Consider the following 20,485-nt stretch of genomic DNA (forward strand, 5'->3'; position numbering starts at 1 on the left):
CAAAAATAGGCTATCACAACTAGAATGTGGTCTTTTAAATAAAGCCACTTAAAACCCTCAAGATCTGGTCTTCTGTGTGAAGCATATATAGTAGATAATTAAAAAATCATCTCTCTCAGGCATTGAATGGTCCCATTATAATTCATGCTTAAGATTTATACTCTTAATCATGCTCTACTTAGACCACCCTTTGTAAAAGAGCTGGCAATGTTTGTAAAAAATACCAAAGTGAATGAGGATGATGTGGGAACATGCAGCAAGGTGTTCCAGGAGCAAAGATGGTGGGGCCACTATATAGATGACATCTAACTGATGTCACCCTCTGTAAAACTGGCACAGTTAGGGCCCTATCACTCTCTTCCACTTCAGGTTAGAGGCAGTCCTACACCTCCAGCCTCCCAGCCCCAGAGGTGAAAGTAGCCCTGTACCTCTTATTCCCGTATGTCCTCTTCACAATCAATATCAGAACAGGAAGCAGCAGGATAGTGACACAAACGATCCCCACAATGGTCACTAGCTGATTACCACCCAGGATCTCAGGTTGGAAAGCTACTGGAGTCGCCAATGCTTAGGAAAGGAGAAAAGCAATGAGAGGTCCTCAATATTCCATCAAAGGACAGCCCCACCAGCTACATAGATACAAAGTAGCAACAGCCAGGTCAGGGAGTCCCGGGGAGAAGGCCAGAGTCCACTCCATGTTGAAACACTAGGGACTCCAGCTGTCACTGTTAGATTGAGAGCCAAAGTCTGACCCCCTTGCTTTATTCCTAAAGTGTAGATTAAGGTGGGCAGGAGAAGGGAACAGCACCTTACCTATAGCAGAGTTTTCTTTTGCATTAACAATTCTATCTTAAAATGTGGTTTACCAAATGACATAGAAATAACAGACATCTTAAAGGCTACTGATCTTTCTATGGGAAGTGATTCTTTGAAATGGATCTATGCTGTAACACTCAGCCCCATGAACATGATATCAAGTAAGATCTTTGGAGACACTTCCACCCATATGGTACTCTTCACTAACTCCTCAATTCAATCTAAATACATACATCACAGACCTCCTGGACACCAGATATTACTAGCCATGGAAGACACAAACATGAAAATGCTGGTCGTTGCCTCCAAGGAGAGGGAAAACCATGTAAACAGAAAACCACAGACTGCTTGGTGCTATGATAGAAGTCTATATGGGGCGCAGATGGACACAGAGAAAAGGGTACCCAATTCTATGTGGAGATGACAATTTGTCAGCCAAAGTTCTAAAGTTTGAACTGAATCTTAAAGGGAACATGGAGTTTATTGGGCAGATAATATGGGGAAGGATGGAGGGAACATTGCACACAAAGTCTAGAGGCCTGATAGGATGGTGCTTTTAGAAACAGTTCCATGCATTGGGCTCAAAAGTTGCATTGCTGGGTGGACAGGAAACTGGGTTTAAGTCATGCAGGACCTTGATGATCTCAACCAGGAATTTGGCTTTTTTTTTTTTTTTTTTCTGTAGGCAATGAAAAGATTATGGGCAGTGAACCAGAATGTTGAGGTGCATGATTTAGAAAGATGGGACTGATTGCTGCATGAAAAATGAACAGTGGCTGAGAAATAAAGCAGGGACTAGTTAGAGGCCTACAGTCTAAAACACAGAGAAAGGCAATCAGAACTAAGGTGGTGGGATGGTCTGGAAAGAAGGCAGATTCAAAGTCAGTAGCAGAAATGACAGGACTTGTTGATCTGTTAGTCTGGGGGTCACGGAAAAGGGAAGAAACAAGTACAACTCCTAGGTACCCAGTTAGAGAACTACATAGATGGTGGTGGCATTAACTGAGGTTGAGGAGATGGGATGGGAAAAGGTGTGCCAGGGGAGGTTTGTATATGTGGTATTTGAAGTATTTGTGGTATATCTGGGTGGAGCTCACAGAGATATATAGAGACAGATAAATTGTGTCCAGCATAGAGTATGCTGAGTATATAGACTGTAGTATCCAGTACTACTGAGGTAAAGACAGCTGAGGATATGAGATCCAGAGTACCATCGCTATATCCAAGCTAGAGTAGAAGCAGAAGCAGAAGCCAGAATGCAGTGCACTGAGCAGTTACCAGGAATGAGATGAGAGACACTACATACAGTACCTTTGCAAGCTATTTGGCTATGTCAAGAAAGAATATATAATTGATTGTGATGAAGGTTGCACAACTCTGAATATACTAAAAACCACTGAGTTGTATGCTTTAAATGGGCTAATTGTATGGTATATGTTGTATCTCAAGAAAGCTGTTTTAAGAAAAAGAAAGATATAGGATAAGAGATAAATTAGACATGGACATGAGGCAAGAGGAAGACGTGATCATATTTATATGCTGAATGGTAGAAGCCAATGGAAAGTGAGTGAGAAAGAACAGAGAATGCACCTGAGCACAGGGATTTGTATAAACCCAAGCAGAAAAGATGGCAAGGCAGAGATAAGGATGGGGGCAGATTATAGACATGTTTGTGGGTGGGGAAGGCTTGGAGGTTGAATGAGCTCCCATTTCATGTCTTAAATTTTGTCTGTGAAGATAAGATTTCTGAGAGAGAAGAAATCTATCTGCTCTGCTTCTGTCTCCAGCTGGGACCCTCTACTATTTAATAAGAAGGTACTTCCATAGATTTAAGTCTCTGGCCAGAGGTATTGAGATGTGTTCCATCCTCACCCCCACCCCCACCCTCAACCAACCACAGCTAACCCCTGAGGGCCCCAGTGTAAGGCAAAGTCCACAGGCCACATCCTGACTGCTAAAACTGACTTATGGTTTATTAATCTCTCTCAGTCAACACACTTGAGTCTTTACTTGCCTACAAACTGGCCTCAATGCATAGCATTTCCCAGAATGCAGAATCTTTGATCAGAAAACCCCTCTATTTTTGGTGCTGCTCCCTTCCTGTTTTCTCTGTTCTTTGCTGTCTCTTACCAGCTCAGGGTCATTTCCCCCTCCACTACAGAGCACATAGCCCCTCCCTTGAAGCTAAGTAAAATGACTTTGAACATCAACTCCAATTCATCTCTGAGTTCCTGTATCTTTAAATTGGTAGGTGGTACTGACAATGAGTGACATCTGGCAGAGGGCTGGTGTTCACTAAATATTAGCTCCTTTTTCACTGACTTTTAGTGAGACCATAATTTGGGTGAGGCAACCAAGGTGCCTAGGGCAGCAAATTTAAGGAGACATCAGTCTAAGGTCATACAAGTACAGTGTCAGCATCTGAGAGTGATACCCCCTTAAATCTTGCACACTAAAAGCCCCCTGGGCCTCACCCTAGTCCAGACCATGCCTCCCAGCTATGAGGTCCCTCATCCCTCCCCAACCAAATGTTAGATACTTTGGGGCTCTTTCTGAATCACGTGTAGCATAATGGTTTTTCTGAATGTCAGGTTCCCCAGGTGAATACTGCAGGTGTAGCTTCCTCTGTCAGATTCCTTCACTCCTTGGAGCCTGATGGAGCCATCATTGCGGGCAGTGTTCCCCACCAGGTTTACACGGTTCTGGAAGCGGCCCCCGTACTGGTGGTACCCCCCAGGTACTTTTTTGGTGTAATAACGCAACATAATCTCCTCCTAGAAGGGAAAGGCAAAATGTATGAGACTGCTGCAAGGGGGGTAGGGGGGTGAGCCAGGAGCGGGGAAGGTTGAGAGCCCCTGAATGTGTAGGCAGTATAGGTATTATCGGTAAGTATTAGATAACACAACAATGTGAACACACATGTGTGTGCTGGCATGCAGTTGTGAACAACTGTTCCATCTGCAGGGAGGGATGAGGAGGGAAGAATGAGGGAGTTTAACTTTTTACACTGCTCCAGTAAAAAAAAAGTGAAAGTATACCTCTACTCTTTATGACATTTCCAGGTGGATTTTCAATAGGACATCTGAAACATAACTAAACCTGAACTCCAGGTTGTTCCCCAAAATCAGTTCTTTCTAGTCTGTCCCACTTTGGTAAATGGCAACGCCTTCTTCCAGATGCTCAGGCGAAATATCTTGGAGTCATCCTTAACTCCTCTCTTTCTTGAATAACTCCTATCTAAAATCCCTCAGAAAATCCTATCACCTCTACCTTCAAAATATATCCCAAATCTAGCCACTTCTCACTTCTTCCATGGTAGCAACTAGGGTCCAAGCACCATCTCTCACCTGGATTCCTACAAGGAGCTTCCTTACTTGTTTCCCTACTTATTCCCAAGTACAGTCTATTTTCAGAAGATGAGTCATTAAAAATATAAGTTAAATTGACCATATTTATTTAACTTACATTTCTAATGACAGTAACCAGAGGGGAGGTGGGAGGGGATAATGGGAGGGAGAGGAGGAAGGGTTTTCAGGAACAACTATAAAGGACACACGGACCAAACCAAAGGCAGGTAGGATCAAGGGTAGGATGTGGGGATGGTTGGGGTGGGGACGAGTGGGGGTGGTAAAATGGAGACAGCTGTACTTGAACAATTAAATTTAAAAATAAATAAAAAGAAAATAAAATTTAAAAATAAAAAGGTTAAAACAAACAAAAAAAGAAATATAAGTTAAATCATGTTACTCCTCTGCTCAAAACCCTTCAATGGCACCTCCATTTCTACTAAAAGTACAGACAGTTTTCCTCTCTAATTTAATTCTACTTGTTCTACTTGTTCTTCCCTCACCTACTTGGGTCACTTCACTCCAGCCACACTGATATCCTTGCTGTTCCTTGAGTACTGGCCTCAGGGCTTTTCCATTTGTTCCTCTTTATACCTGGAACACTCTTCTCCCCAGACATATACATGGTTCCCTCACTTCCTTCAGACTCTGCTCAAATGTCACCTTTTAAGTGAGGCCTCCCTGACCACCTCTATAAAATAGCAACAAGACTCTGCTTTCTTGTTCTCCATAGCTGTTACTACTACCTAACAGATTCTGTATTTATTTCTTCATTGTTTTACTGTGTATCTTCCTCCATCTTGATTGTAAGTCCCCCGTCAGGGGCAGGGGCTTTCACTGCACAGCAGATGCTTAAAAAATACTTATTAATGACTAAGTGTTAGAATTTTTAAATTAATGTATATGAACATTATCATTTTTAAAAGCCTTTAAGGAAAGGAAATGGGATGGGAATGGAGACATGAAGATGAATAAAAAGACCTAGCCTCTAACCTCTTGTCTCTTGTGATTCAAACTCACAACTCAAAATGTCAATTCTTATTCTATTTTCTGTTGTGATTCACTTGGTGGATGACATTTCAATGCATGACAAGTCCCCAGAGGTGAGCCTAAGACTGTATATAATTCCCCATGATCCACCATGAATATGCTTTCTGACCTACTCAGACAGCATATAGGAATCAAGTGAGTTTAAATAACTTTTTTGCAGGGATTACCTGGAATACGTCTTAATTTATAAAAGCTAAAACTTTTATAAACTTCCCACCTTAACTTTTTGAACAGAAAGTTATTTGGGATGTCCCTAAAAACACAGCTTGACCCATAAGTACATCACCATACCATAGTTGGTATCACTGGTCTTAGTGAAATAACTGGCTGTTTACTGCTTCAGAGTTCTCATGAACTACTCACCCTGGCCCTCCAGGATCTATTGTACTAATCCCAGCATCTGAAGTACTCATAAAGACATAGGACAGTCCCTCCATCACATAAATGGAACAAGGGAACACAGAAGAAAACTCACAAAAATAACCCAAATAAGAATAAAGATGTAATCATTCTTATGTATAGCCCATAGCTTTCCTGGCTAGGCCACAAAAATCATCCCCCTCATTCTCCCATGAACTCTCCAAAGAGAAGGAGGGAAAAGAGGGAGGAAACTAAAATGCAGAGGCCAAGTTGTATACAAATGCTTTTTACATGGGCTATCTTATATATGCGTCTTCACTACCCTAAAAGTTATGCATTTTCTTCTCTTCCTCCTTCTTCTTCATTATCTTCATTAAAGTTATTTTTCCCAACAGGAAGCTAAAGTTGCGCAGCCACGTAGCCAAGCTAGGAGAAGGCCCAGTTCTGACAAGATCCAAAGCCCAAACCCTTTCAATGCCACCACATGGCACCTGATGCCTAGATTCTCCTTCTTCCCTACCGTCCTGACACCTCAGCCAGGGGCTTCTACTACACACTGATGGCTCCTCCTCATTACCTTGGCATGCTCCTCTGGCAAGAACATCCAGTCTACCTTGGTCATGAGATTCTCTTCTGTGCTCTGGAAAACACATCCCATTAGGGCTGAATCACCCACATGGATTGTGACCTCTGGGGATAAAATGATAAATCAGGTTAAAACCAAGATTTAATCTATAGAAGCCAAAGAACTTCTAGAAGAGATAATGTTTAGCCAAAATGCTCAACAGTAAAATCAACATTACCAACAAATACTGCACACATTCTCTCCACAGATGATCCAGATGACCCTGTATGGACAAAGTATTCAGAAGCCTCTCACTCAAACCAACAAGATATCCCAATAGTAAGAGGATATACCCTTTAGCTACCTACATACATCAAGTCTGAGGGGTCTGTTGTCTTCATACTACAATAAACACTTTCTGGTCTTCTTTAGTTCTATTCTCCCTCTCCTTTGCAGAATTTTTCCTATAAGCCTCAATTCCACTTCTAGTTCATACTAAGAAAGTAGAAAAAATCTTGAACCCTACCACTTTCTGTTCACTTACTTAGATACCCACATCTGCTTCACATAAACAGGAAGTGAAAAGTTACATAACTCTCATTCTTTTATATATTTAATATATATGCATATATTATATAAATATAAATATAATATATATATGTAATCCACTGGATCTTGTAGCTGAAAAAATGAATCATGGTGACTTTTCTCAGCTTCTCTTATTCTTTTTACAAGTTGTCTTAGGACAGTTCTGGTTACAGAACAGATCACAAGACTCCTTGCTAATTAGACCAAGACAAGAGACAGTTTTCCTCTGAATTTAGTTTCTTTTTCAATCCTTGCCCCCACTCCCCACCTGATCCCCATTCTCCTGCTTCTGGTTTCTCAAGTCCTAGGCTCTTCCTTCTGTTTATTTTGTAAGTAGCTGCACCCATCATATGTTTACTGTATAAGTCATTTCAGGAGGTCCTTGAAAAAGAAAACAACTAGAAAGATGTTTCTGATTTTTTCGATGATGCACTACACAAATCAACCACAAAATCAATTAAGAAATGAAAGGTAGATGGTATTTAGGGAGTCATAAGCCTAGGTTTTAACTGGACAAAGTTCCTTCAAAAGACCATAAAGCAAAATTCATGAAGAAACAAACACAGTGCATAATCTAACTTTTCATCCAAATCGTCTCCCTGGGAGAACACTAACTTTCTACCCAGCAGGAAAAATGCATAATGGGAGGAAAGCAAAAGAAAATATTATGAACTTGAAACTCTATAAACAATTATAAAGTTTAAAAAATAATAAGAAAATGTTTAAATGACAACAGCCAACACATACACACACATGCGCGCACACACACAAAAGGAAAAGAAAAGAAACTCTGTAGAGGGAATTATTTTGAAAGTAATAAAAATTCACTCAAAAGTATACCAGTACAAAGGAAACACCCTCTAATTCACCCTCTAACACATTAAAAACTGAACCCTATTTTTTATTTTTTTCTACTGTGTTCAATTACAATTGTCCCAATTTTTCCCCCATTGCTCTCCCCTGCCCCACCTACTGTCCATCCCTCAGTCAGTCCTCACCCTGTTGTCCATTACCATGGGTCCTTTTTTAATTTGAATATATTTTATTGATTATGCTATTACGGTTGGCACATTTTTTTCTCCTCTTTATTCCCCTCTGCCCTGGACCCCCCACACCATCATTCTCCCCACCTTAGTTCATGTCCATGGGTTGTACATGTAAATTCTTTGGCTTCCCCATTTCCCGTACTATGTTTAACCTCTCCCTGTCTATTTTATACTTATTACTTGTATCTTTTCCCCTATTCTCCCCACTTCCTCTCCCTGCTGATAACCCTACATGGGATCTCTATTTCTGTAAATTTGTTCCTGTTCTAGTTGTTTGCTTACTTCATTTCTTTTTGTTTTATTTAGGTTTGGGTGTTCATAGTTGTGAGTTTGTTGTCATTTTATTGTTCATAGTTTTGATCTTCTTTTTCTTAGATAAGTTCCTTTAACATTTCATATAATAAGGGCTTAGTGATGATGAACTCCTTTAATTTGATTTTTTTCTGGGAAGCACTTTACCTGCCTATTCTAAATGATACCTTTGCCAGATAGAGTAATCTTGGATGTAGGTCATTGCCTTTCATGACTTAGAATACTTCTTTCCAGCCCCTTCTTGCCTCTAAGGTTTCTTTTGGGAACTCCTTTGTAGGTAACTGTCTCCTTTCCTCTTGCTGCTTTTAAGATTCTCTCATCTTTAATCTTGGGTAATGTAATTATGATATGCCTCGGTGTGTACTTCCTTGGGTCTAAACTTTTTGGGACTCTCTGAGCTTCCTGGACTTCCTGTAAGTCTATTTCCTCTGCCAGATTAGGGAAGTTCTCCTTCACTATGTTTTCAAATAAAATTTCAGTTTCTTGCTCTTCCACTTCTCCTTCTGGCACCCCTATGATTTGGATGTTGGAATGTTTAAAGTTGTCCCAGAAGTTCCTAAGCCTCTCCTCTTTTTTTTTTTTTTTGAATTCCTGTTTCTTCATTCTGTTTTGGTTGGATGTTTATTTCTTCTGCTCCAAATCATTGATTTGAGTGATACAGGGCACTGTTGGTTCCCTGTATATTTCTCTTTACTTCACTTTGCATAACCTTCACTTCTTCCTTTACTTTGTGTCCTTACCCAATTATTTCTTTAAGCATCCTGATTACCAGTGTTTTGAACTCTGAATCTGATAGTTTAGCTATCTCCTTGTCATTGAGTTCCTTTTCTGGGGTTTTGATCTATTCTTTCATTTGGGCCATATTTCCTTGTCTTGGCACACCTGATACATTATAAGGGGCAGAGCCTTAGGTAGGGCAGGGCTACCTACTTCGGCTGCATTGTGGCACTGTATGTGGGGAGGTATCAGAGAGGGAACAATGACATTTGCTCAGCTCTCGTCCTGTTTTCAGTCACTTCCCCTGCTACCCACAAGTGAATTATACCTTTCTAGTGCTAATTCCAAGGTGGGTGGGCTTGTGTATGTTCTAGGACCCTGTGGGTCTCTCCAACAAACTCTTCTGTGAGACTGGGAGTTTCTCTTGCCAGCTCAACCTCCATAGGTTTTTTCGGTCAGAGGTTTGGAGGCTTTATTTCACCATGCTGGAAGCCTGAGTTGCGCGCTTTGTCTCACTTCCCAGTTGTTCCTCCTGGTTTATCCGCACGCAAATGTGGGACCACTCACTCCACCAGCCACTGCCTTGCCCAGCTGCCAGCCATTGCCTCGCCCACCCAGTTTCTCCAGCCACCGCCTTGCCACAAGTCCTCTCCACCCTGGCTACCCATGCCCACCCCGGCTACCCATGTCCACCCCTCCTACCGGTTTGGATGAATATTTCTTCTTTAATTCCTTGGTTGTTAGACTTCAATACAGTTTGATTTTCTAGCAGTTCTGATTATTATTTCTACACCTCGATCTTGGCCAGAAGTCTGGTCCTTTTTTTTTTTTTTTTTTTTAAGACTTTATTTATTTTTAGAGTCAGGGAAAAGGAAGGAGAAAGAGAGGGAGAGAAACATCAATGTGTGGTTCCCTCTCACTGCCCCCTGGGGACCTGGCCTGCAACTCAGGCATGTGCACTGACTGGGAGTCAAATCAGCCACCCTTTGGTTCTCAGGCTGGCACTCAACCCACTGGGCCACACTAGCCAGAGCCCATGTGTCCTTTATACATGTCCCTTGACTAGACCCTTGCCCTTCTTTCCCCTGTTATGTCTCTCCCTCTCCCCTCTGGTCAATTTGTTCCTTATTTCCATGTCTCTTATTCTATTTTGCTCATTATTTGTTTTGTTGATTAGGTTCCACTTATAGGTGAGATCATATGGTATTTGTCTTTCGCTGCCTGGCTTATTTCACTTAGCATGATGCTCTCCAGTTCTATCCATGCTGTCACAAAAGGTAGGAGTTCCTTCTTTATTTCTGCTATGTAGTATTCCATTGTGTAAATGTACCACAGTTTGGCCTTTCATTTACTGATGGGCAGTCAGGTTGCTTCCAGCACTTGGCTATTGTAAATGGTGCTGCTATGAACACTAGAGTACACAGGTTCTTTTGAATTGGTGTCTCAGGATTCTTCAAATCCCAGCTGTGGGATCACTGGATCAAAAGGCAGTTCATTTTTAGTTTTCTGAGGAAATTTCATACTGTTTTACACAGTGGCTGCACCAGTCTGCATTCCCACCAACAGTGTACTAGGGATCCCTTTTCCCCACAACCTCTCCAGCCCTTATTGTTTGTTGATTTGTTAATGATGGCCATTCTGACTGGTGTGAAGTGGTATCTCATTGTGGTTTTAATGTGTATCTCTCTGATGGCAAGTGATATTAGGCATCCTTTCATATATCTCTGGGCCCTCTGTATGTGCTCCTTGGAGAAGGGTCTGTTCGGGTCCTTTGCCCATTTTTTAATTGGATTGTTTGTCTTCCCGGAGTGGAGTCATATGAGTTCTTTACATATTTTGGAGATCAAACCTTTGTTGGAAGGATCATTTGCAAATATATTTTCCCATAGAGTTGGTTCCATTTTCATTTTGCTGATGTTTTCTTTAGCCATGCAGGAGATTTTTAATTTTTATGTAGTTCCATCTATTTATTTTTTCCTTTATATCTCTTGCCCCAGGAAATATATTGGCAAAGATATTGCTGCATTAGATATCTGAAGCTTTATTGCCTATTTTTCCTCTAGGACTTTTATGGTGTCACACATATATTTAAATCTTTTATCCACGTTGAGTTTATTTTGGTGAATGGTGCAAGTTGGTGACCTAGTTTCATATTTTTACACATACCAGCCCAGCTCATATAATCTTCCAAAACTGAATTTAAAAGAAGCAGAAAGCCTGAATAGACTGATAACACCTAGTGAAATTGAAGCAGTAATCAAAAAAAACTCCCAGCACACAAAAACTCCGGACCAGATGGCTTCACAGGCAAATTTTACCAAACATTTAGGGAACAGTTAACTTCTATCCTGCACAAACTATGCCAAAAAATTCAAGAAGACAGAAGACTCCCAAACTCTTTGTATGAGGCCAGTATTATCCAAATTCCAAAACCAGGTAAAGACACAAGAAAGAAAGAAAACTACAGGCCAATATCGCTTTTGAACATAGATGCTTAAATCCTCAACAAAATATTGGCAAACTAAAAACAGCAATACATTAAAAAGATCATACACCATGATCAAGTGGGATTCCTCCTAGGGATGCAAGCATGGTACAACATTCACAAATCAAGAAACATAATATATCACATGAACTCTATTTTTAAAATGCAATAATAATAACTAAACCTCTGAGTCCTTTCAACATGCCAGGCATGTGGTAGACACCCTGTATAGTCTACCAGCTAGTCATTACGATATTCTGATATATTCACTATTACCCTCCTATTTTGCAGAGGAAGACAATAAAAGAGACCAAAATGACATGGCCAGTAAAACATAGGGCTGACACTCAAACACAGGTCTGAGTGAAAAAAAGTCCAAGCTTTCTCACTTACTGTACTCTGCCACCTCATATTTAGTGGAAGGTTCGCTGACTCCAGAGTGAAAGTGCAGGAAGTTAGTGTTATTTTTATTTGTAAGAATATTGTCTACAATATGTAAATAAGAACTATTAAAAAAGAATTAAGGAAACAGAATCAGAAAAATTGTAAGCTGAAGGGTAAACTTTGTAGAGAAAATTATAGATGACTGCACAAATGGAGTTTTCACGTGGGAGGAGAAAACCTCCATCAAGCAAGATGGACAACTTTGCACAGGTCACCAGGCAAACTGTTAGGAGTTGGATCCATTCCCACTCCTGCTACAGGGAAAAATATATACAAGTTGCCCCACTGGCTGCTGGGGAAATATCTAACTACACCTAAAATTGTTCTAGCCTGTGTCCATGGATTTCTTTGAAATCAGATCCTTTTGGTTTGTTCCCTGTGTTTCTCTTCTAACAGGAAAAGGAATCCATTTTGTAGGCCATGCTTACATGGGCAAATGTTTGGGTACTGTATTAGAAGATGTAGGCCAGAGGTAATCCTTGGGAACACTGGCAACTGATTCATTTCCTCTTCCTAGAGAACCACAGCTTTGGAATTGAGAAAAATGTCAATTGAAAAAAAGTATCAAAAATTAGGAGAGGCTGGAAGCTACCTTCTACAACTCCATTTTTTAGGAGTTAAATTCAAGTGAGGGACACTAATTCAAAAATTTCATTCATTCAACAAATGTTTATTTGTTGCTTACTCTGTGCTAGGCACAGTGCCCAGGGCTAGTCAGGAACAAAGAACACAGACCCAGGCAAACAGGGAAGAAACAACTGAACAGGTGTGATGAGTACCACCAAAGAGGAGGACAGGGTGCTCCAGAGGAGCTCATTAAAAGAGTGGACCTAAACTAGCTGGTGGGGAGGGTACAGCTTCTAGCTCTCTAATGAGACTGCAAGCTTTTCTGAAGCCACAGACTAAACAATTTTTCAAATTCTGTGGTTTTCAAACATTTTTAAAGCAGAAGAATTCATTTTTATTTTTTTATTTTTTAAATATATTTATTGATCATGCTATTACAGTTGTCCCATTTCTGCCCCTTCACTCAACTCCATCCAGCCCACCCCATCCCTCCCACATTGCCCCCCTATAGTTCATGTCCATGGGTCATACATATAAGTTCTTTAGCTTCTACATTTCCTACACTATTCTTACCCTCCCCCTATTTTCCACCTATCATTTATGCTACTTATTCTCTGTACCTTTCCCACTTCTCTCCCTCCCACTCCCCTGTTGGTAACCCTCCATGTGATCTCCATTTCTGTGGTTCTGTTCCTGTTCTAGGTGTTTGCTAGGTTGCTTTTGTTTTTGTTTTAGGTGTGGTTGTTAATAACTGTGAGTTTGCTGTCATTTTACTGTTCATATTTTTTATCTTCTTTTTCTTAGATAAATCCCTTTAACATGTCATATAATAAGGGCTTGGTGATGATGACCTCCTTTAACTTGACCTTATCTGAGAAGCACTTGATCTGCCCTTCCATTCTAAATGAAAGCTTTGCTGGATAGAGCAATATTGGATGTAGGTCCTTGCTTTTCATGTCTTGGAATACTTCTTGCCAGCCCCTTCTTGCCTGTAAGGTCTCTTTGGAGAAATCAGCTGACAGTCTTATGGGAACTCCTTTGTAGGTAACTGTGTCCTTATCTCTTGCTGCTTCTAAGATTCTCTCCCTCTGCTTCATCTTAGGTAACGTAATTATGATGTGCCTTGGTGTGTTCCTCCTTGGGTCCAGCTTCTTTGGGACTCTCTGAGCTTCCTGGACTTCCTGGAAGTCTATTTCCTTTGCCAGATTAGGGAAGTTCTCCTTCATTATTTGTTCAAATAAGTTCTCAATGTTTTGTTCTTCCTCTTCTCCTTCTGGTACCCCTATAATTCAGATGTTGGAACGTTTCAAGATGTCCTGGAGGTTCCTAAGCCTCTCCTCATTTTTCTGAATTCTTGTTGCTTCATTCTTTTCTGGTTGGATGTTTCTTTCTTCCTTCTGGTCCACACCATTGACTTGAGTCCCAGTTTCCTTCCCATCACTATTGGTTCCCTGTACATTTTCCTTTGTTTCTCTTAGCATAGCCTTCATTTTTTCATCTAGTTTGCGACCAAATTCAACCAATTCTGTGAGCTTCCTGATTACCAGTGTTTTGAACTGTGCATCTGATAGGTTGGCTATCTGTTTGCTGCTTAGTTGAATTATTTCTGGAGCTTTGATCTGTTCTTTCATTTGGGCCATTTTTTTTGTCTTGACACACCTGTTATGTAAAGGGGTGGAGCCTTAGGTGTTTACCAGGGTGGGGTAACACTGGTCACTGTGCTGTGACACTGTATGTGGGGGAGGAGCCGAGAGGGAGCAATGGCACTTGCTCCACTCTCCAGCGGATTTCAGTTACTCCCTCCACTACCCACAATCAAATTGGGCCCCTCTGGTGCTGATTCCCAGTACGTGGGCTTGTGCACGTTCTAGGCCCCTGTGGGTCTCTCCAGTGAACTCTCCTGTGAGGCTGGGAGTTTCTCCTTCTGCCTCCTCAACCCCCACAGGTGTTTTCAATCAGAGGTTTGAGGCTTTAGTTCCCGGAGCTGGAGCCCTGGGTTGCGCAGTCTGTTTCACTCCCCTGGAGCTCCAGGGTCTGCTAGCGGTCACACTGCCTGCCCTGTTCATTCCACAATCCGCCACATCTCTGTGTCTGGCCACGGCAACGCGAGTCCTCCACCCTGGCTGCTTGTCTCCGCCCCTCCTACCAGTCTGGATGAATGTTTCTTCTTTATCTCCTTGGTTGTTGGACTTCTATGCGGTTTGATTTTCTGTCAGTTCTGGTTGTTTTTTGTCTTTAAATTGTTGTTGTCCATCTTTTGGTTGTGCAAGGAGGTGCAGTGTGTCTACCTATGCCTCCATCTTGGTTTTCTCGAATTCTTTAAGCAAAATCTTACCTGGCAGCTCAATAATAAATCAGGAAAAAGATGAAGGACTATGGTGGCAGTGGAGGTGGAAGCTAGAGGTCCTGCCTGACTAGGTCCTCTATCAACTCCTTCTGTTTCACCCTTTGTGTGGCCTATCAGGTTCCTTGGACTTTGAGGTTCTACAGAGAAGTTTTTAAACCACCAATCTACTAAAGCCATTCCCTCCATTTACAAATGGGAACATGAGAACCAAAGAAGTTAGGAAAATCTGTTCATTTCTTTTATATCCCCCAGAGCACTTAACATAGGTACCTATAAAATATGGATGTAGCATCAATGTGGATAAATGATGGGAAGTATCAGGTATAGTAAAAAGAACATGAACTCTGTTGTCAAAGGTGACAAGGTTCAAGTAATGGATATGATATTTTATAAATATGGGTCCTTAGACATAGTCACTTAACCTCTCTAAGCCACTGTTACTTCATCTGTAAAATAAAAAGAACAGTACTTCCTTCACAGAAGTTTCAAGAGAATATGTTTAAAGTAACAATAAAATAATAATCATCATTATTTTAATATAAACAGCACTATTTACTGAGGACTCACTCTGTGGTCAGTATGTAGCCCAAAAGTTGGCATTTACTAAATCAGTTCCCTTCCCCCTCTTTGCTCTTCAAATCTCTAGCCCCTCTCCCTTTTCTAAGTAAATTTTCATGTACCTTTGGGCTCCTCTGGCAGTACATGCAGCACCACTGGTGTTTTGAACACATGGCTCTCCATTTCAAGGCGAATTTCACAGGTATAGATTCCCTGGTCAGCCTCTTCCACATTTTGGAGCAGGAGAGAACCGTCATTGTGTGAGATGTCCCCCGCTAAGCGCACACGATTCTGGAAGCGTCCCACAGGCACACTGAGGTTTGCGTAATAGTATAGCACATAATCATCCTGGAGGGCAACACAACATTGGGGGAAAACTAGTATCAGTGACACCAGACCTAGGAGTCTGGATTCAAAAGACACTGTTCTATGGTGGCAGCATAGTTATCATCATCATCGTGATCAAAAAGTACTTGTTACCCAGTTAATAGTAATAATGTGCTGGGCGATAATCTAACTTGCACAAGACTCTGTGGCTCATTTACACAAAAACAAGTAGACAAATAGAGTCCATATACTTTTTCATTTGTAGCAGTGTAAAGTCAAATGTAATACCCACTCTGAAGATCACTCTGGGGATTCAAACTCACAACTTTTGAAAACCACCTGCCATCTTTGCCCCATCTTTTGCCATGGCCCCCAGATGAGAAGACACTCAAAGGCATGATGGACCCACAGCAGGCTGATGTGAGAATTCCAGAATGTTGGTTGTCGTCACTCCTTCTGCTGTCTGCCCTCCTCTAGGCAGCTTATCATGGGGCATGAGAAGTCATCAACAGGGAGTGGTTTAAAGGCTGGGGGAGAAAGCGCTGAGGAATTCCTATTTCTACTTATACCATGGGAATATCCCTCTTATAATAATAAGTAGTAATAAAAACTTGCGTGAGAGTAGCATTATAAGAATAACACGATCATTTGCAAACATTGGGAGCTTGTTGTTAGTAACAAACTACTTAGGGCATACTTCACAAATTATCCTGACATGTAAGTATCTCTGCAATGTCTCTGATGAGGCTTAATACACTGTTTCCTACTCCAAAGAGCTCCCATGAAATACCCTCACTCAACTACGCTACATCTGCTAATCCCAGCATTTCAAGCAGCTGTGAAGGAGAAAGAAGCTTCCCCAGCATGTAAAAGGGACAGTGGAACACTGAACACACTATTACAGTGATATCATTCATATGCTTAGGCTATAACTCTTCTGTCTACTCAACCAAAGCGCTCTTACCATCTCATAGCCCCCCACCCCATCCCATGCACCTTTTCTCCTCCACAAAGTACAGAAATTAAGAAAAGAAACTAAAAGAACTTTATAACTTTAGAAGCTAACTCCCATTACCTTCTAAATGACCTGAACAGTTAAGTGCTACCATTATTATAATCACCTTTACCTTCACAGATGGAGAAGTGGAAGCTCAGCGAGGTTGGATAACTTGCCCAGCAGATTACACAGACAAGTATCCAGGCTGAAAAGAGTTCTGATGAGCCCCAGAGCCCAAGCTCTTACAACACCACCTCATGGCAGAAGCCCTGATTCTCCCTCTCCTCCACTGTCCTGACACCATCACTAGGGATTAAACTACACTGTGATATTTCCTCCTAGTTACCTTGCCATGCTTCCCTGATGAGAATATCCAGTCTACCTTGGTCATACGTTTCTCTTCTGTGCTGTGGAAAACACATCCCATCAGGGCTGAATCACCCACGTGGACAGTTAGCTCAAGGGAAGAAACAATCAAGTCATTCGGACCCAATAAATAACCTACAGAAGTAAAAGGCAAGAGGAGACATCATTTAGACAAATACCCTCAACAAAAATCAGTATTAATTACCAAGTACCATACACCTTCCCTCCCCAGATACCCCAACACGGACAAAGTATTCAAAGGCTCCTTACTCAAACCAACACAGCCTTCCCAAGGATAAGAAAAATACCCTCTAGTTACCCATGTGGCTCAAACCAGGGGGTTCTGCAATCTTCACACTACATAAATACTAAACTGGTCCCATTCTCCTAGCTAGTCCCTTTCCCTTTTCCAGAATTCCTCCCTGACCCCATCTCCTTTCTAAAAAAAAGAAAAGCCCTGAAGTCCCTACTTTCAGATCCCGTGCTTAAACACCCATAAACAGGAACTGAGATATCTGTCACTCTTAGTTTACCACCAGTTGCCTCTATCTGAAAAACAATTCACAGGTATTTCTGCTTCCTTCTTCTTTTGTCTTTCTTTAGTTCCTTTACAAAAGCTTATCTCTGAATCTTCTGGCTATGCTGAAGGCCCTTGTAATGAGGCCAATACAGAGCACAGCTCTTCCCTTGAACCTGTCTTGTGTCTGACTCCTCCTCATGTCCGCTCCAGCTATGCCAACAGCCCTGGCTTTTCAGTCTCTAGGTGTTTTAACACATGGTACCACTCCACTATCTGTAGGCCACTCAAGTAATTTCTCTTTTCTGTAAAAGAGAAAACCATTATATGGCTATTTTTGTTTTCACAAAACACGCTTTATGCAAGGACAACAATATCAAGAAAGACACATTTAGAGACTGATGGGTGCCAGAGGAAAGGAGGGGCTGGGAGTACTGGGTAAAAAAAAAGTGAAGGGATTAAGAAGTACAAATTGGGCCCTGATTGGCATGGCTCATGTGGTTGAGTGTCTTCCTGCAGAGTGAAGAGTCACCGGTTCGATTCCCAATCAGGTTACATGCCTGGGTTGTGGACCAGTCCTTGGTTGAGGGGATGCGAGAGGCAACTAATCAATGTTTCTCCCTCACATCGATGTTTCCCTCCCTCTCTTTCTCCTTCCCTTCCCCTCTCTCTAAAAATGAATAAATAAAGTCTTTCAGGGGAAAAAAACACTTCTAAGAAGTACAAATTGTCAGTTACAGAATAGTCATGGGGATGTAAAGTACAGCATAGGGAACATAGTCAATAACATTGTAATAACTATGTATGGTGCCAGGTGGGTACTGAAAATATCAGGGGGAACACTTTCTAAAATATATGATTGTCTAACCACTATGCTGTAAACTGTAATTGAAAAATAAAACTTAAATTAAATGACTCGGTTGAGTGTTTTCCCACAAAGCAGAAGGTCACCAGTTCAATACCCTCTCAGCGCCCATGCCTGGGTTATGGGCTAGTCTCCAGATGGGGGCATGTGAGAGGCAACCAATCGATGTTTTCTCTCACACATTGATGTCTCTCTCCCTTTCTTTCTCCCTCCCTTTCCCTCTCTCTAAAAATAAATAAATAAAATATTTTTTAAAAGAAAAAACAAAAACACACTTAAATACTGGCCAGTTTATATCAAAGAGGAGCAAAGTGAACACATATGGGAAAATGGATAATGTGCCAGTCTCTTCATCCGAGCTGCAGCCCTGAGAGAAGAGTGTGTATGCCTCCAAGAGCAGGCACATACACATCATGGGGAAGACATAAACGAAAACATGAACTCTAAACACTTTGGAGGAAATTATTTTGAAATAAATCAAAATTAGCTCTAAAAACAATTTCAAATTTTCCTGTCAGGAAGAACTGAGCAAATTTACATGTGGTTAAAGGTATAAGAAGCTATTTTTTTTTAACATTAAGCATGCTATATGTAGAATTAAATGAAGGTATGTTAGAAAGCAAGAGCAGCAACTAAAGCAAAGAGAAACTTATACTTGACAGGTAACCTATACTTGACAGGTAGACAAATGGCTAAAGAAAATGAGACTTCCTACAGGAGGAAAACCTCTATAAAGAAGTATGAAAACTCTGAAGCCACCAAGCCATGACATACAGGGTTGGATTGTTTTGTGTGTGTTTTTTGTTTTTAAAGATTTTATTTATGTTTAGAGAGAGAAGATGCCCTGGCTGGTGTGGTTCAATGGGTGGATTGAGTGCTGGCCTATGAAACAAAGGGCCACTGGTTTAATTCCTAGTCAGGTCACATGCCTGGGTTGCGGGCCAGTCCCCAGTTAGGGACTCGAGAGAGGCAACCACACATTGATGTTTCTCTCCTCTTTCTCCCCTGTTTCCCCTCTCTTTAGGAATAAATAAATAAAATATTTTTAAAAAGGGGAGAAAAACATCAACGTGTGAGAGAAATATCACACGTTGGGAAATTGGTTGCTTCTCACACACCCCCAACTGGGGACCTGGTATGTACCCTGACTGGGAATTGAACTGGCGACCTTTCGGTTTCACAGGCTGGTGCTCAATCCATTGAACCACACCACACCAGCCAGGGCCAGGGTTGGATTGTTAACTCTATGGGTAGAAGGGCAAAAACCTGCAGACTACTTTACAGACTGCTGGGAAAATATCTAAGCAACCATTAAATCATTTAAAAATTCATGAAAAAATTCTCTAATACATACCATTTCCACATGTGTGTGTTTTGTGTGTGTTAGTGCATACTCTATGTTGCCTGGAACTAGAGCAAAGGCAATTCTTCTGTGTACTTCAGTGAGTCAGTGTTTAGGTCACCATCCAATTTAAAAAAAAAAAACAACTAATAAAGAGAAAAATAAAAAGCTATGAGAGTAAAGCATCTTATTAATTTATTCTTCCTACAGAGATATATTTGTGGGATACAGAGAAACACAAAATAGGAAAAAAGGATGAAAAGTTAGAAAGAAGTGAAGATGAGAAACAAGCAACAAGCACTTAGGTTACCTATGAACAGGAGACTCCAGCCTGGTCTGAGAAGACAGCCAGAGGAGGCTTGTTAGAAGAAAGTAGAGCCTAAGGGGAAACCTGAATGGTAAGGAAGTTTTAGGAAGGCTTGCTAAGGTAAGATAGGGAGAGAAGGCTCCAGGCAAAAGAAACCACCCAAAATTAGGAAAGAGCTCAGTGCATTGGAGGAACCACAAGAAAACTGGCATGGCTAAAGCATGAAAACAATTACAGAGATTCTGGGACTTTCTTTGGTAATTTCATTTCTTGATCTGACACTAGCTATGGTTTCAAAGATGACAATTTAAAGTGCAGGAATGCCAGAGGGAGGTTTTCTTTGTATCACATAGGAGGGCCCTAGAACACCCAGTAAGGACCCAAGGCATTCTGTTTCCACTAGAAACAAAGGAAGATTCAACTTTCCAAGAAAGAGTCTGTTACATATCTTCTAAAACAGCTGTTTCAGCAAAACAACCGTTTCCACAAAACTGTGAAGTTCCAGGTTAGGGTTTCTGTTTCCAACAAACCAAAGAGAAATGAAAATACACAAAACTGGCTT

At 41.2% G+C, this 20,485-nt stretch overlaps 1 protein-coding gene and 1 long non-coding RNA gene across 10 annotated transcripts in view; one reads left to right on the top strand and one right to left on the bottom strand.

Annotated features, from left to right (window-relative positions):
• LOC123480799 (uncharacterized) overlaps positions 1–20,485 on the top strand; it is an 83,024-nt gene that overhangs the window by 37,450 nt on the left and 25,089 nt on the right. The gene's annotated exons all lie outside the window — the stretch shown is intronic.
• Positions 1–20,485, bottom strand: part of JAML (junction adhesion molecule like) — a 37,986-nt gene that overhangs the window by 5,217 nt on the left and 12,284 nt on the right. For 4 of the 5 annotated variants that reach the window (XM_045204010.3, XM_071221496.1, XM_045204011.3 and 1 more), the window contains 5 exons: positions 16,873–17,027; positions 15,325–15,550; positions 6,151–6,263; positions 3,356–3,590; positions 429–567 (listed from right to left, as the gene is read on the bottom strand). In XM_045204010.3, the coding sequence (XP_045059945.1) occupies positions 429–567; positions 3,356–3,590; positions 6,151–6,263; positions 15,325–15,550; positions 16,873–17,027 (868 nt within the window). The remainder of the gene's footprint in view (positions 1–428; positions 568–3,355; positions 3,591–6,150; positions 6,264–15,324; positions 15,551–16,872; positions 17,028–20,485) is intronic. The other variant, XM_071221495.1, reaches the window with a different exon arrangement.

This window comes from Desmodus rotundus, chromosome 5 (genome assembly GCF_022682495.2).
Source record: "Desmodus rotundus isolate HL8 chromosome 5, HLdesRot8A.1, whole genome shotgun sequence".
Lineage (NCBI taxonomy): Eukaryota > Metazoa > Chordata > Mammalia > Chiroptera > Phyllostomidae > Desmodus > Desmodus rotundus.